The 16,898-nt window shown below is 41.1% G+C and overlaps 1 protein-coding gene across 3 annotated transcripts in view; it reads left to right on the forward strand.

Annotated features, from left to right (window-relative positions):
* The window catches only part of GPAT3 (glycerol-3-phosphate acyltransferase 3), a 65,746-nt gene extending 62,765 nt beyond the window's left edge, over nt 1-2,981 (forward strand). For all 3 annotated transcript variants that reach the window (XM_057729438.1, XM_057729439.1, XM_057729440.1), the window contains one exon: nt 1,742-2,981. In XM_057729438.1, the coding sequence (XP_057585421.1) occupies nt 1,742-1,853 (112 nt within the window). In that variant the 3' untranslated portion in view covers nt 1,854-2,981. The remainder of the gene's footprint in view (nt 1-1,741) is intronic.
* The last annotated feature ends 13,917 nt before the right edge of the window (nt 2,982-16,898 follow it).

Below are 16,898 nucleotides of genomic sequence, written 5' to 3' on the forward strand. Positions count from 1 at the left end.
CCTGGACCGGGGATCGAACCCATGTCCCCTGCCCTGGCAGGTGGATTCTTAAGCACTGCGCCACCAGGGAAGTCTCCCATGTGTCGTTTTATAATAAAAGGATACTTTTAATTACCTGGCCTCTTCTTTAAAAAGAAAATAGGCTCACTGCCTTTCCAGATGTATTTGTCACTCACCTATTGGGTATGAATTAACATGTCTAGATTTTTTTCCCCTAGATTAAATGAGAGCTTAATTGTGTCATCTTATGCTGGCTTTTATATATGCTGTTGCCCTCCTTAAGAACTAACATCTGCTGCCATTGCGAGGGGGAATTGGGTAAAACTGTAAAGTCTCTAGGGGTGGCAAGTCACAGGGGTTTTCTAGAGCACTTGGGAGGGAGGATTGTATGAAAATAATGTCAGGATGCTCGAGGACAGATGTTGCTAACAGTGAATTTTTACCTGTTTTGGCCGGGACCTCAGGAAAGGAAGAATGGCCTTTCTTCTCTCTCCCTCCCTTCCCTAGTTCTTACTATTCAGAATTCACATAAATGCTCTGAATAGTTAGAGGCGGCTCCTGTGGATGAAAGAGGGTCTTGTGGACAATTCTGGAGACCTAATGGCAACTTATGACCTTATTTCATGGAAATTTCCTACAACTGGCCCCCTGGAAGATTTGTGGACCAAAGTCTATTTTTAAGTTGAGGACTCCTGATGGGCCACGTCTTAGTTTTGACTCTAGAGGCCAGACCGTTGCAGTGGTCTCAGGCAGACGTCTGTTTGTAGGTCAAGTTCTGTCTTCATGGCATTGAGTTCACTGGCTAACCTATGAGCCATTCATCGTCATTAGAGAGCACTTGGTAAACATTCATGCTTAGCTGGGTTAAAATTAAAACAGGCAGAGTATAAAGTAAGCAAGTTCTTGGTCCACGCTCTCCTAGGAGTTAAAATCTAAAACATGAGATTAGGAGAGAGATAGTGGTCCCAGTAGTCCAGTCCCCTTGCAGCTCTTCCAGCTTGTTATTTCTTTGTATTGTCCAAAGAAGGAAAGGCACTCAGAATCCTTTTAACCCAGGCAGGTCTGTTTTCACCACCCTGGAGAGAGTTCAAAGATTCAGAGGCTCTGAATTAAGGAATGCTGCTTACATAGGCACTATTATTGGTTGAATGCAATTTATGTTTTTGTTGCTTGTTTTATTTTGAGTCTGTTTTAGAATATGGAAGATTCTGAATACTTGAAATATAGCGCATTGACTCAAAACGTGACTTGTTTGACATAAGATTAGATTTGAATAATGATGAATCAATTTCTCTTTAAGGAGCTTACCCACACATACACAGTACTCTCACCATTTCTTATGTGTATATTTAAAAATTTCCATATGGCTTTCTAGTAAGATATAGGTTGATTTGGATTAAGAAACCTGGTACTTTGCTTTCCTTGGGGAAAAGATAGGTAAACAATCCTAGTTTTAATACAGTATCCAAATATTGAATATAGTAGCCCTAACTTCTAAAAAGAAACTGAGCAGAGAGGTCGTTCTCTATTTTAACCAAAGATCAGAGAGATCGTTCCTTCCTTAAAGTAACACAGGCCTGGTTGAGTGGCAGAGCAGGGATTGAAATCTGGGTCTTTCTGCTTCCAAATCCAGTGTTCTTTGTTTAATAGCTGACCAGCTGCTACATGGCACTGTGTAGCATGTAACCCTTTTAAATCAGTGCTGGGAGTATCTTTTATTTATTTGTCTTTCTATTCTCAGGGATGGAGGGCTAAAGAGAGCCAAGGTGAAGGATACCTTTAAGGAAGAGCAGCAGAAGAATTACAGCAAGATGATTGTGGGCAATGGATCTCTCAACTCGGAATCGGACTGAATGCCACCCAGGCTTTCCAGAACTAGTTCTTAGAAATGGAATGTGGTGGAGTATTTTTTGGGGGAGGAGGAGGGCGTGCTGTTTTGTTTTACCGTTTTTGTTTTTTTATTGTTAATCTTTTCTACAGGATGGTTGTCTCTACCTCTTTATGCCAGAGGCAGAACCCATGGTGCCCTTTTTGGCTTTTGTTGTTGTTATAGCATTAGCCTCGTGAAGTGTAAGGTAGTTTACTGAGTTTGAGCAGATTCTGTCTTTTGTAAAATGATTGTGTCATTGTGGAGTGAATGAAATATTTGTATAGGAAAAAGTGTTTCTAAAACACTTTTGGAACTCGTGTTTGGAACTCGTTGATATGGTAATTCTCAAAGGGATACCCCAAAGTTTCTTCATGATTAGCTTTCTCATGCTCTTTCCTCCCACTCCCTTTAATCACTTACACGGGGATGACGCACCAGTTTGAGTTACTGTCATGGTTTTGTTCTACTACAAGGTTGAGAAGAAAAATGGAGGACAGCGTTTAGGAGAAAGGACAGCTTTGTGCCCACTCGTTCTGAAAGTTGAAAGGGCATTCAGTATTGTTTACTAGTGTGTTAGAAGAGTCATACCAAAGAGAAGTGAGTCTGCGTTACTGTGTGTGCACATTTACATGTAGGCAACTTGCAAATAAACATATGTTAGCCAGCAACTGGTGATAAAGTTTTTAGTTTTCCTTGTTTGTATGCTGAAGATGTATACCTAAGGCCTCTCCCATCTAATGATTTGTTTGATCTTGTAACCAAACACATTTCAAATAGGAGGAGCCTTTGCCAACAACCACAAATCACATTGAGTGTCTTCAGTGGGGGTAGGAGTGAGTGAAACGTGTTGTACTGTCCTTCCGCCTCCACCCCTTTGTCCTTTATTTCAGAACTTTCCCAGTTTCTTAAACAGGAAAATAGGTGGTAAAATTACCTTTTGGAAACTGAGCCTTAAATTTTTTAAAGGGGAAAATAAGTGTTTCCCGACTCTGTAGCGTAAGAAATGTTGATAGCAATACAGTGCCATTGGAGTGTTATTTCTCTTCTGGTAACCATGTACAAAATGTGACACTGTCTTCCGGTGAATATAAATAAATTCTATATTTCTTAATGTGTGTTGCATTATTTTCCCCATATCTCGACCCTCTTTCCCTCTTCTGATTTTGAGTAAGTTAAATTCTTTCTCATTACAAACGAGGATTGTTTGTTTTACATTTCAATGACATAGTTAGATTTTATTGGACTGGAACATCTGGGAAATGAGAAACATGAACCACTGGTTTTAGTGTGTTTCTTCTTTTTTTTTAGCCTAGTTGTCTGGACTCTGACCCTTGGATTCTGTCTTGAGCAAAGTCATAGACTTTAGTTCTTTTGCAGGTGAACTCAGGCACCTCTGTCTTAACTGACTCTGGGTAGGCCTGCCCCTGCGGTATCAGTGTGTATTCTTCTTATCGAGCTACGTGGATTTGATCCCAAAGGAAAATTTGCAAACGGGTGACCATCATGGTCGGCTACCCTTCTCTTTTCACTTCCTCCCAGCTTTTCCCTTTGTTCTTGCTTTAACCTTTGCCCCTAGCACCCCCCCCCCCCAAAAAAAAAAAACAAAAACCACACACCAACAAATTCTGCTGGGGGTGAGCTTGACCGAAAATCAGCAAATCCAAATATGTATGTTGGGGGTGACTCTTTGTCTTATTTGTCTTTTCTCAGAAGATTGCCTTTTTCTTTTTGCTTTTCATATTCAATATAGCTTGAATTAATAAATCCATTTTATTAATTAGGTCAGTTCTCAGAAAAGCTGATAGAACAGCTAACAGCTGTTTTATTTAGACACCGATAATATGTATCTTTCCAAGGGCACTGTGAAAGCAATGATGCTATCACGTATTCACTAAAAAATCTAATGCTATTTTAATCAGAACCTTTGTCTTGTAGGTCTGTGACTTACACAACTCGCTTTTAGGTCGTTTTAGGAATCACAGTGTTATTGAAAACATGTTTTTAGAAACGAAATACTGCTCAGATTTAGCTTATGTCCCTAGAACTCCTTTGAACTTGCCTTCCCGAATATTATTTTATACCCACTTTAGAAATATTGTGCCCAGAGTTTAGTATTCCTGAGTCTTCTGTAACTGTATTGGGAAATCAAGGGTAGGCGGGACTTGGTAGAAAAATCCCATTAGGTAAGACCTTTCATCTAACCCTTGTACAGATTCATTCACTGAGCCTTGAGGTTGCCTTTTTTTTTATTCCTACCCTTTGTCTTGGTGACATGTATAGACCTTGGGTTTCAGAAATGCCAAGGGTTTCTGAAATGTCCTGACACATCCTGGGATTGGATGAGCAGCGATGTCTGAATCAGCATATACACTCAGAGCATAGCGGGAGTAGTCCCAGGTCACAGTCTGGTGCAAAGGGACAGCGGCGAGGAAAGTTTCCTTGTATAAGCAGACTCTCCAAGGCCAGTTCAACTTTGTCTTGGTGATTTGCCATTATCTCCTCGGTGCACATGCTGCGTTTGGGGCATTCTGTTGATACCTGGAAATATATGATAAGGGCTATTGGTTTCTTGTGACTACAGATAATATACAGTGATCATGAGGGCTGCCTCTTGACCAGGTTTGCTTATTTATTTGTTTATTTATTTATTTATTTATTTGGCTGCATAGGGTCTTAGTTGCAGCACGTAGCATCTTTTGTTGTGGTTCGCAGGCTCTTCATTGCAGCGTGTGGTCTTCTCTTTAGTTGTGGTGTGTGTGCTCCAGAGTGTGTGGGCTTAGTTGCCCCACATCATGTGGGATCTTAGTCCCCCAATCAGGGATGAAACCCACGTCCCTTGCATTGGAAGGCGAATTCTTAACCACTGGACCACCAGGGAAGTCCTGGCACTTTCTTAAACGTGGTACTGCAAATCTAACCTCCTTCTTGCTGGGTCTGAGTAACTTCTGTTGGGAGGCTGAGAGGAGGATGGGATCTGGGATTGGTACTGAAAACTAGGGGCCCTGTTAGGAACTTGACAAAAGCTATATGCTTGCTTTTGTTTTTTTAACGCTGGTTTCTAGTGGATTGATGCTACTGGTGTTTGATGTTATTTTTTTTGGAGTAATGGTTAAGATGGGATAAAGAGTCATAAAGACATTTTCTAACTGTGGCTCTGGCACTCATCAGCTTTTCAGCCTTTGACAACTTCTCTGATTCTCACTTGTCTTTATTTATTGTGAAATTCTAGAACACACACAAATGTATATGAAGATGTGCAGGTACACTTTAAGGGCAATGATAAAAACAGATACCTGCATACTTGTTACCAGGCCAGTAAGTAGAACATGACTGTATCCTGGAAGGTATGAAAAATCACAAACTATTATTTCCATATACAGTCAATGGACAGTAAGGTTCTTTTTTAGCTTATTGTAAACATGCTTGCTTATCTCTTGGTAGACGTGCTCAAGAGTTTCTCTAGTTGTTTGTGTAGTAGGAATTAGGATGGCTCCAGGATAGGGTATGAGCATTTCAGCTTTAGCGTAGAAACAACCAAACATTTCCAAAAAGGTTGTACCATTTTACACAACCTGTCAGCAGAGTATGAGAGCAGCATTTGCATTTAGTGTTATAACATACTTGGATTTATTTTTAATCTTATTTTGTGCTTTCTCTTTCTTCCATTTTTTAAATCTCTCTCTCCTTCTTGTCCTCTTTTGGATTTATTATTTTCCATTTTCTCTACTTAAATTGAAGTTTAATGATCTTATTTGCTTTTATTCTGTCGTTACTTTATAAATTTCAACTTGCATACTTATCAAAGTCTAAAACTGATGACTAGGACTTCCCTGGTGGTGCAGTGGTTAAGAATCCACCTGCCCACTATTTACAATAGCCAGGACATGGAAGCAACCTAAATGTCCATCAACAGATGAATGGATAAAAAAGATGTGGTACATATATACAATGCTTTTTTTCATTGCTTTTTACTCAGCTGTAAAAAGCAATGAAACTGGAACATTTGTAGAGACATGGTTGGACCTAGAGACTGTCATACAGAGTGAAGTGAGTCAGAAAGAGAAAAACAAATATTGTATATTAACACATATATGCAGACTATAGAAAAATGGTACACATCAACCGGTTTGCAAGGCAGAAATAGAGACACAGATGTAGAGAACAAACATGGACACCAAGTGGGGAAAGTGGGGAGGGTTGGGGGGTAATGAATTGGGAGATTGGGGTACCAAATTGTGCACTCTAAATGAATGCAGTTTGTTGTCTGTTAAAAAATAAAAAAAAATAATAAAAAAAATAAAAACACCAAAAGGAAATTAAGAACAAAAGCAGAAAAAAAACCCCAAAGAATCCACCTGCCAGTGCAGGGGACTTGGGTTCGAGCCCTGGTCTGGGAAGATCCCATATGCCATGGAGCAACTAAGCCCGTGTGCCACAACTACTGAGCCTGTGCTCTAGAGCCCGTAAGCCACAACTACTGAAGCCCTTGCACCTAGAGCCCGTGCTCTGCAACAAGAGAAGCCACCACAATGAGAAGCCCAAGCACCGCAACGAACAGTAGCCCTCGCTCTCCTGCAACTAGAGAAAGCCCGCGTGCACAGCAATGAAGACCCAATGCAGCCAATAAATAAAGAAATAATAAATAAATCACTAGCCTTATATTCCTGCGTAATACAAGGACCTTGAATTCCTGTCATTTATCCCTCCTGCCAATTTATAGATACCATGCGTTTTAATTACTCATATAATCCCACAAAATATCATAGTCCTTGTTGTCCTCATCATCGTTTCTGTTATTTTATATAGTCAGCGTTTACCTACACATTGACCGCTTTCTTTGTTATTCCTTAGCTCTTTTATCTCAGTCCTTCCATCAGGGCTCGCGTCCTTTATGGAGAGTTTGCTGGTGGCAAATTCAGTTTTTGCTTTTCTGAACGTTTATTTTGTACACATTCTTGAAAGTTTTTGCTGGGTGTAGAAGTTCATGTTCATATCAACAGTTATTTTTCTCTAAACACATCAAGGATCATTCCATAGTTGCTACTAAGAAGTCAGCTACCAGGCATAATTATCACTTCTCTGAAGGTAATGTTTGTTTGAGTGTACTTAAGATTATTTGTTCCTGTTATTTTACCACTTCACTGTGATGTATCTAGTGGATTTCTAGTTATTTATCTTGCTTGTGACTTGTTGGCTTCTCATCTGTGGTTTAGCATTTTTCATCAATTCTCAGATATCCCTTTTGATAATGTCCTTGTTCCGTTTGCCCTCTCCTGTCTTTTTAGAAGTTCTGCTTAAACAAATATTAGACTTTCTAACTCTATCCTACATGTCTCAATCTCTTTTTTATATTTTCTACTTCTTTGCCTCTAGCTAGACTTCTTTCTGGACAACCTTATGATTGTACCATTCACTAATTCTTCAGTTCTGTCTAACCTGCTGTTCTGTCCCTTCACTGAGTCTTTAATTTCAGTTTTTATATTTCTCATTTCTATGAGTTTGATTTTTTTTAATTGATGTACAGTTGATTTACAATATGTTAGTTTCAGGTATATAGCAAAGTAATTCAGTAATTCATATATTGGGTTGGCCATAACATCTTATGGAAAACCCAAACGAACTTTTTGGCCAACCCAGTATATATAGATATATACATATATTTATCTATTTCAGATTTTTTTCCATTATAGGTTATTACAAGATATTGAATATAGTTCCCTGTGTATTTGGTTCTTTTTCAAAGTGCTTACTCTTCAATAAGTTTTGAAGCATGTTTATTGATTTTATATGTTTTTCCAGCTGTCCCAAAGTCTTACATCTTTTGTGAGTCTGAGTCTTTTTTTCCCCCTTGTGGCTTCTCATTAATGGAGTCATTTCATTGTGTGTTTAGAGAATTTTCATAATGATGTCATCTTTGGAATTTTACCTTCCTTCATGCCTTTAGATCAGGGATCAGCAAACTACAGCTCATAGGCTAAATCCTGTGCTCTGCCTGTTTTTGTAAGTAAGATTTTACTGGAAGACAGCCACACCTCTTTGCCCACTCACCGTGTTCGCTTCTGCGCTACAGCAGCAGAGTTGAGTCGTTGCAACAGTGACTGGATAGCCCACAAAGCCTAAACTACTTACTCTCTGGCCCTTCACCTGGAGTAGTTTGCCTACCCCTGCTCTAGGGCATAGTCAATCCGGGACCACTTTAAACTAACTTATTGGCTTGAGGTTTATTGAACCATGTAAATAGTGAGAATTTAGCCTGTAAACCCAAATGAAGCCATCTGGTGGTTCTGAATTCTCTGCATGATGTTTTTGAGATTCATCCATGTTGTTATGTGTATAAGTAGTTTTTTTCCTTTTAATTGCCAAGTGGTTTTAAATCCTTAGGGAGAAATTATTTTTTCCTTTCACTTAGCGGTAAGGTTTGACACACAATTTTTCGGGCTGGCATCTGGAAGTGAGGGATGGGTGATTTCTACTTTCTTCTTACTTAAAAGGGTGTAGCCCTTTGAGAGCCCACCGTTCAAGGGAAGGGTTTCTAGTTAGACTTCCCACCTTGGGCTAGCCTTCAACTTTGTCTCTTGTCCTTAGGTCCTTGAGGCTGTGGAAACCACCGCTCAAGTTTTCTTGGCTCAGCCAACACCCTCAAGGTGAAAGCTGACAGCTGGCCTCTGCTCTGCTTATCTCCTGGGATAACCTATCTTCCTCCTATCTTTAGCTTGAGTAGTCATAACCTTGCTAGTTTATGGAATCAGTCAAAATAATTTTCTTTTATCATTTAGAAAGAGGGTGGGTACATATTGCTAGAAATTAAAGTTCTAGAAAGCAAGAACTTTCAAAAAAGTCATTTTTTAAAAATTTTATTTATTTGGTGGCATTGGGTCTTCATTGCTGCACGCACAAGCTTTCTCTCTAGTTGCGGTGAGCGGGGGCTACACTTTGTTGCAGTGTGCGGGCTTCTCATTGCCATGGCTTCTCTTGTTGCAGAGCGTGGGCTCAATAGTTGTGGAGTGTGGGCTTAGTTGCTCTGCAGCATGTAGGATCTTCCTGGACCAGGGATCAAACCCGTGTCCCCTGCATTGGCAGGCGGATTCTTTTTTTTATTATTATTTATTTATTTTATTGGCTGTGTTGGGCCTTTTTTTTTTTTTTTACTGTGCGCGGTCTTTCTTTTTAGTTGCGGTGAGCAGGGGCTACTCTTTGTTGTGGTGTGCGGGTTCCTCATTGCCATGGCTTCTCTTGTGGTGGAGCACGGGCTCTAGGCACGTGGGCTTCAGTAGTTGCAGCACATGGGCTCAGTAGTTGTGGCTCACGGGCTCTAAAGCACAGGCTCAGTAGTTGTGGCGCGCTTGCCCCGCGGAATGTGGGATCTTCCTGGAGCAGGGATCGAACCCGTGTCCCCTGCATTGGCAGGCAGATTCATAACCACTGTGCCACTAGGGAAGTCCCTCATTATTTTAATATAAAGAGCAAAAAGCTTTCTTTAGAATTACAACTTAATTTGAAAATTAAATACTCTGCTGAAGGCTTTTTGTAGGATGAAGCGATGTACAGGAAGCTATGGACTAACACAGGGAAAGTTATGAGATTTTTAGCATCCATATTGGATATGATAACCTAACAGCATGAAGGCAGCTGAAAGCAGCTGCAGTGGTATTTTCCTCATTTTGGGGTGAGTCACAGGTTCTCTGACTGCCCACGTTATGGCCAGGGCTGAGGTGCCATCAAAACCTTTGATGGCCCTTCATGGGGGTCGAAAATCCCCGTGATGGGTTCCCCCTACAGTTGTAGGAAGCATATAGCAATTCTGGCTACTTGCTGGCCTCTTGGCTCTATGACTGGAAAAGATGTCCAAGAGAGCTTTGAAAATAAAATCTTTATACTCTGTCGTGGTAAACAAAAATAGTTTGAATCCCTTTGAGCTCCAAGCTATGCTTAGGGTGTGAGATGCCTGGAAGACTGGGACCAAAAAGTCAGTCTCCTCGTAAGGTGAAATATGATACTACTATTAAAAAATAAGTGAACTTAATTTGTTTTGAGAAGCATTGAAAATTGTATCCCTTGACTTAAAATACATTCTCGCCAATTATAAAAATCAATTGGGAACCAAAGCTTTCTTGGGAAAGCATTCAAATTACTGTTTCTCAAGCTTTATCAAGTAAAACACATGTGTTTAGTGCCCGCTACGTGTGTCTGTGCAGAGTCTGGGAACACAGCAATGATAAAGAAAGATAAATTTGCTGGGCTTGTGGAAATCCACAAAAGCAGGTAGAAAACAAAAAATCAAGAAACATGTTTGGACAAAACCATCACAAGGGATTCAGAGTGATCTTTAATTTTTTTTCATATAAGCCTGGGATAGTAAATGCCTAGGTGTTCTTTAGAAAGGGTTTACCGAAAAGTATACTTCTCTTACAGCTAGAGTATACCATCAATGCAATTGAGCTCTATGACTGGGAGAAGAGAGGGAGCCTAATCTCTACGGAATGCACACCTGACAGTGCTCATTGCTGAGTGGACTGTAGGTTTGACCTTGGTTAAGACTTTGCTTATTATAGCAACCATCTTCTGATACAGGCAGCCCTGACATCTGGTTGTTACTAAATCAGGCACAAGTGAAGGAGTTCCAAGCTTCCTAACTGGAAGGAATTTTCAGTGCTGATTGTTTGCAAAGCAGGTTCTGAAAGTGTTCCTGAAGAGCCAGAATTTTATTCAGCATGGGGCAGAGGAAGGACTTTGAAACCCTGTCTTATCCAGCAGGTTCCACAGTAATTTGGTTAACCAGTGGAGTGACAAATGACATGCTGTAGCGTCACCCAATAAATCTCTTAGTTTAATATCTCTCTTTGGAAAATGCTTCTATTAAACAGTGATTTTGTTTAGATATTCAGCACATGCTTTATGAATTGCATACGGTGATTCAGACTCTGCTAGTACTCAGGCTCTGTGCTGCCCAAGACAGGAATCCAAGCTGCAGGAACTTAGAATCTGAAAGGGAAGAGAAACACCACTAACCACAAGAGGAAGTGGCAAGGCCTTTTTTTTTTTTTTTTTTTTGTTCTCTCTTTTTGGCCCAGGAGCAAAGTGCTATGGAGACTGAAGAAGTGGTTTATGCAGGGGATAAAAGGGGTGTGGAAGGGAGGACAGGGAGCTGTGGGGTGTGAGTAAGTGCTCTCTGATGAAATTCGGGGAAAATGCAGGTGACTGGACTCCTTGTTCTACGTGTACCACGCCCTCCCTTCTCGCCGCCCAAACAAAACAAAAACAAACAAGAACCTCAACAGGAGAGGGTTGTTTATAACCACAGAACTGTGTGCCTCTGAAACGTTTCCTGTTCTTATTTTTGGAGCCATGTACTCTTTCTCCACCATTACTACCCGACCTCAAGCCGTCATTGTCTTTCATCTGGGCTACAGTAAGAATCTTCGAACGGATCACTCTGCCCCTGCTCTTCTCTGCGAAATAGTCCATTTGATGAACTGCAGCTGGTCTGATCCTTTAGCATCATAAGGGAGTTATGTCACTTCGCACTAAAATGAGTCCTGTGGGTCCTTCCTCCATGGATGTTCTCCGCCCCTCTGCACAGGTTCTGACACCTGCGCTGGTCCACCAGGGCCTTCCCACCAGCAGCGTGGGGGCCCACCTTACTCTACACCACCGGTGGCTTTAGGACTGAGTGGTTCAGGAAAGGCAGAAACAGAGAAAGGGGAAATGGAAGAGCCATTCCTGTCTTCTTGTATTTTGCGGGGGCGGGGTGTTGGTTAGTGGTTGCACAGTGTATCTTTTTTCCAATCTCTATTTTCAATCTTATGCATTTCTTTAAATTACACACAGAGAAGTATACACGTTTAAGATATAGTCTCTTTAAATAACTAGGTCACTTTCCTGAATGAATTCTAATTTGGCTTTAATGAACGAAGAATATTAAAGATGTCTTAGGACTATGTTTTCTTTTGAAAACTGAGATCTGATACTACTGTGAAACAGAGGCCTGATATTACTGTGCTGCAGAGGGTAAATGTTATCTTTACTTTTGCTCATATTCTTTCCTGCTGTTGCCATGTATACAGCATTGGGCAAGTGACTTCTCCCACCACAGAGGTTGGTACATCCCCCCAAGGCTGGCCAGTTAGAGGATTTCCATTGTTCCCAGGGTGGACACATGACCTAAGAGTGTCAAGCAGAGTCTCTTGCAAGAGCAAAAGGAATATAGATAGGCTCTTATTTTTTCTGAGATTGCAGAAAAAGAACCATGCAGAGCTAGAGATGCCGGGGGTCATCTTTGCTGCCACATGGAATTACCTTTTGAGAATGAAGCCAACAGAGAGGAAAGTAGAGCGAAAAAGAGAGCCTCATCCTGATGGTATAGTGTGATACCCTTCATCCGCTCATGCCTGAAGCCAGAAAACCCTATGAATTTCCAGCTACAGTAGTCGATAAAATCTTTTCCTCCTACTTAAGCCAGATGAGTTTGCATTTAAGTGAGTTTCAGTTTATAGCTATAGTATGTTGAAAATGAAACAGTCCTAAAACAAATGGTTTTATAAATATGTATGTATAGTATATATACATATATGTGTACATACACAAGCACTTTTCCTTTTTTTAGCTAGGGAATTCCTTTTTTCTCCCCAACTGAAACTGCCCTTAGAACTTCAAAAGATAATACTTTCACTGGATCAGGGATGGGGTTCCAGACATCCAGAGCCCCATTCACTTGGTCTCCTTTTGCCTCCATAGATACTCTCTGGGGCAACCCTGTGAAACCCTAGGGCTCTGCAAGACCAAAAAGAAAGCTCAGGCTTGCAGCAAAGAATATGCATTTTTTGAGGAATTTCCCCTTCGATTACGTAGGGCTAATTTTTAAAAATATTTATTTTCTTATTGGGGTATAGTTGCAAGTAGGGCCTAATTTTAATGGTTTAAATATAAAGCAAGTACAATAAACCTTGTTGAATGTTTATAGAATTTAAATGTCTCCCTCAGAGTAGTTTTTTGGACAGCATCCGCTATTAAGCTAATTAAATATTAGTGTAATTAAACCTGAGTCTAGATAAGATAGATAGTTGTAGCCAGGAGCTTCTGGCAGCATCCTGCCTGGTGCAGAACTCCTGTCTGGGGTAGAGAAGCCAGTGTGGGGCGTTGCCGCAGACAACGGAGGCCACAGAGGCATGGATTCTCTCAGCAGCTGCAGAGCACAAAATCTCTGGTCAGGGCCAGGGCAGCTGGGCGGCCAGTCTGAGGCCGGGCGGCCAGTCTGAGGCCGGGCCGAGTGATCGCAAACTCATAGGAACTGGAGGAAGACTTTCCAGAAGCCTCCGTCTCCCCTTTTGGAGGGAGCTGGAGAAAAAGAGCATTTGAGGCCTCAGATGTCTCTCCTTGGTAATCTAAGCCTGTTTCCGCCTCTGCTGCCTGCAGAGTAAATATTCAACAGTAGACACACACATTTTCTAATGCCGCAGAGTGGAAGATTTCGGGGTAGAACACACCACTCTGAGATCTGAACATAAAAGGGATAACTGAGCAGACTCTCAGCGGGGTTTAATAATGCTGGGAGTTAGAGGTTCCACAAGGCTGTAGTTACATTTTGAGGGGACCACGCGAAAGCGGGTATCAGTGCTTTTCTTCTGTAAAGGAATCCCTGTTGTTAGCAGAGAACACTGCTTTGCAGAAAAGCAACTCCCAGAAAATCTCATAATGCGTCAACCATGACAGCTCTCAATAAAGCGATGTAAGAAGTAACCCGTTTTCTCACTGTACGCTGGGAATCTCAGTCTGTATCAAAGAAAAACGTTTTGGTTTTCTCTTTGACTTTGTTTCCTCTGGATCTTTGCTTTCGTCTATTTATAGTGTGACTCCAACACTCAGTCTGGCTTTGGTTGCCTGTGCTCAGTTCATTTTGCGTTGCTATTTTCAGCACGTTGTTGAGGTAGTTTTGGATCAAAGTCATATGTCTTGGCAGCATGAATCAAGCAGCTAACAAAGGCATAGTGATCACTGAAGTGAAGCCAAGTCAGATTTTCTTTTTTTTTAAGTGTAGCGTTTTCCGAGTAGTTGTGTGAATTGTAGTTAGATTTGCTTTGGATCAAGAAGCATTTATTTCCTAGTACTGATCTCATTTCCTTCTAAAGTGGCCTCATCAAATAATTGCTTACATCATTAGAAGAAAATCCAGTTTCATAAACACAGGCCAAAGTCTGAGGCCAAAATTTCAACTTCATCTTCTACTAAAAAGTAAATAATGTCATATTAGTAACTTTTTTTTTTTAAAGAATAATGGGAAATTGCCGCGTGACCAAAAGGTTTTAAATTTCTTCCTTCTCTCTACTTCTAATAAATTTCAATTCAGGAGATTTTGTTCTGCTGTGGTCATGTTATATTTACAGGTGAAATTGAGAGATTGGATCTTCTGGTGACAGTTCAAAATACTTTGTGGATTAATCACCTCTCCTATATCTACAGCTTCACTTTCTGCAAGCTGAGAGACACTGATTCATTCATTCATTCAGTGGTCATTGAAGTAGAACTTTTCCTGACAACTCTGATTGGGCAGAAACAAATGTTAATTTTCCATGTTGGGTGTCTCACCTGCTTGTCTGTGGGTGTGGCCTTGGGGGCAGGAGTTAAGGTTGCCTGCAGATCTTTCTCTGGTCTTGGGCTAGATGTCCCCCACCTCTCATTGTGGTGGTTGGGGTGGTTGGTGGGGCGGGGGGGTGGGGGGGTTTTGGGGGGGGGATGGCAGTGGCCGAGACTGGTGAGTCAGGCTTTTGAGCATGGCTCGTGAGGCTGTTTGCTAGTGCTCTCATGGAGGGACTGGATGCAGCCCAAGCCATGTTGGCAGCTGGCCAACAAACACCAACATGTTTGTGGGTGGCCAGTGGAAGCAGCTGGCATTTGAAGACTCCTGAGTTCAAATAGGGGTGAGGGAGGCTGTGTTTTTCTTTGCTTGTCCCCCAGCATTGGGTTTCCTACTAAAGCCACTAGATTCATGTAATTTCCTGGAAGGGAAGGGAACTTGACTTGTGGATGCTTCAACAGGTGGATCTGTTTGAGCCACACAGCCAGGCATGTGGTCACCTGCCAGGTGCGACTCTCTTACCCTTTTGAGTTGAAAAAGTAGGTGTCATTGCTACTGTGTATTCTGTATACCAGAGACTTTAACCCTGCAATGTAAGGATTATTATCCTCATTTTCAAGTGAAGAAAAGTGAGGTCCACAAAGGCTAGGAGGCCTACCTAAGGCCCCACACTTTGAGAGATGGAGCCATAAGTGGTGTACATTTAAGATATTTCTCTCATAAATATTTTGCCGCTATATTTTTAAAATTTGCTACCACTCCTCATTATTTGTTTTCCTTAATTCTAGTGGTTTGCCTCGGAGTTCTAATTGCTTTTCTAATTTATTAATACTGTATGTCTTTTGGTTCTTCTCTCTCACATTTTTCTCCCCATCAACTTGGCTGGCAGCATCTGAGCCTTCTTTACCCTGTCCTGCCCTCTTTGCACAATTGGATTCTTCCTTTAAGATCACTCCCTGTGGGACTTCCCTGGTGGCCCAGTGATTAAGACTCTGCACTTCCAATGCAGGGGGACAGGGTTTGATCCCTGGTCATGCTGCAACTAAGTTCGCATGCCACAACCAAGGAGCCCGCGCATCTCAACTAAGACCTGGCGCAACCAAATAAATAAATAAACATTAAAAAAAAAAGATCACTCCCTTATTTTCTTCTTTTCTGTCATCACCATTCAGGCAGCATTCAGATCTTTTCACTCTGTTGCTAGATTACAACAGTCTTAGAACTAAAATCCTCCAAATCTGAAGTCACCACTAGATTCAGCTTCCTAAAATGCCCCTTTCGTCATGTCCTGGTTTCTTATTAGATGCTAGGTAAAGGCCAGTTCCTTAGCGTGAAATTCTAGGCTCCCCACAATACAGTTCCAAACTACCGAAATTCTTAATCATCTTTCCTCTGGGTAGATGTGCATACTTGATGTTTCCAAAACATCCCATGGCAGAAACTATTTATTGTCCCCACATTCATTCTCTTCCTCCTTCTTAATAACAGAACACCACTTTTATTCATGATATCAGCATAGCCAACTGAAAACTATAACTCCCAGGCTCTGTTGTAATTAGGTATAGCTATGGGACTGAGGACATCAATCCAAATGTTGGATGGGACTTCTGGGAAGTATCTATAAAAAATATTTTTTCTTTCTAGCTGCCTGGTTTGAGGATGTGATGGCCGGAGCTCTAGTAGCCATCTTGGACCTTGAGGACAAGAGCCACACTCTAGACCATGCAGCCCAGAGATATGGAAGGAATCTGGATCTCCAGTGACTTTATGAATGTATATTATGAGCTCTGCTTTCAATGTTATTTGAGCCATCATTTTGTTCTTTTGTTATAGGAAACTGAACCCAGTACCAACTGATACACATGCTTCATGGAAGAGGTAGGGTAGCATTTAGATGGTCCCTGAAGGAAGAGTAGGATTTAAACAGACAAGAAGAGTAAAGAAATATCACAGTCAAGGGGATAAAATAGTAATAGATACCCATTAAATTTACAGAGTACTTTACAGCTTATAGAGTATATTCACATCCACTATTTCATTTGCTCCTCATAACAACTAAGTATGTTACATGCAAATATTATCCACATCATCATAGGTAATAACTTTGGAATCCAAAGCTGGACACACAATTAAATGAAAGGAGCACTGGATTTGTAGTCAGGAAATCTGAATCTGAGTTTCTTTTTGTGGTGGACAAACTTAAAGGTAGCCTCCATTTTCCCTTTCCTAATATTCATGTTTTTGTGTAATCCCTTCCCCTTGAGTGTAACTGGACCTGTGACTTGTTTCTGACCAGTAGAGTATAGCAAAGGTGATGAGATTTTACTCCTATGATTATATTACATTTTATATCAGTCTGTCTTGCTAGCTGACTTACTTTAGATTCTTTCTTCACTGCTGGCTTTGAAGAAGGAAGGTGCCATGCATCCTACAGCTGGAAGCAACCAAGTGTGGCTA

This window comes from Hippopotamus amphibius, chromosome 3 (genome assembly GCF_030028045.1).
Source record: "Hippopotamus amphibius kiboko isolate mHipAmp2 chromosome 3, mHipAmp2.hap2, whole genome shotgun sequence".
NCBI classification, from domain to species: Eukaryota; Metazoa; Chordata; class Mammalia; order Artiodactyla; family Hippopotamidae; genus Hippopotamus; species Hippopotamus amphibius.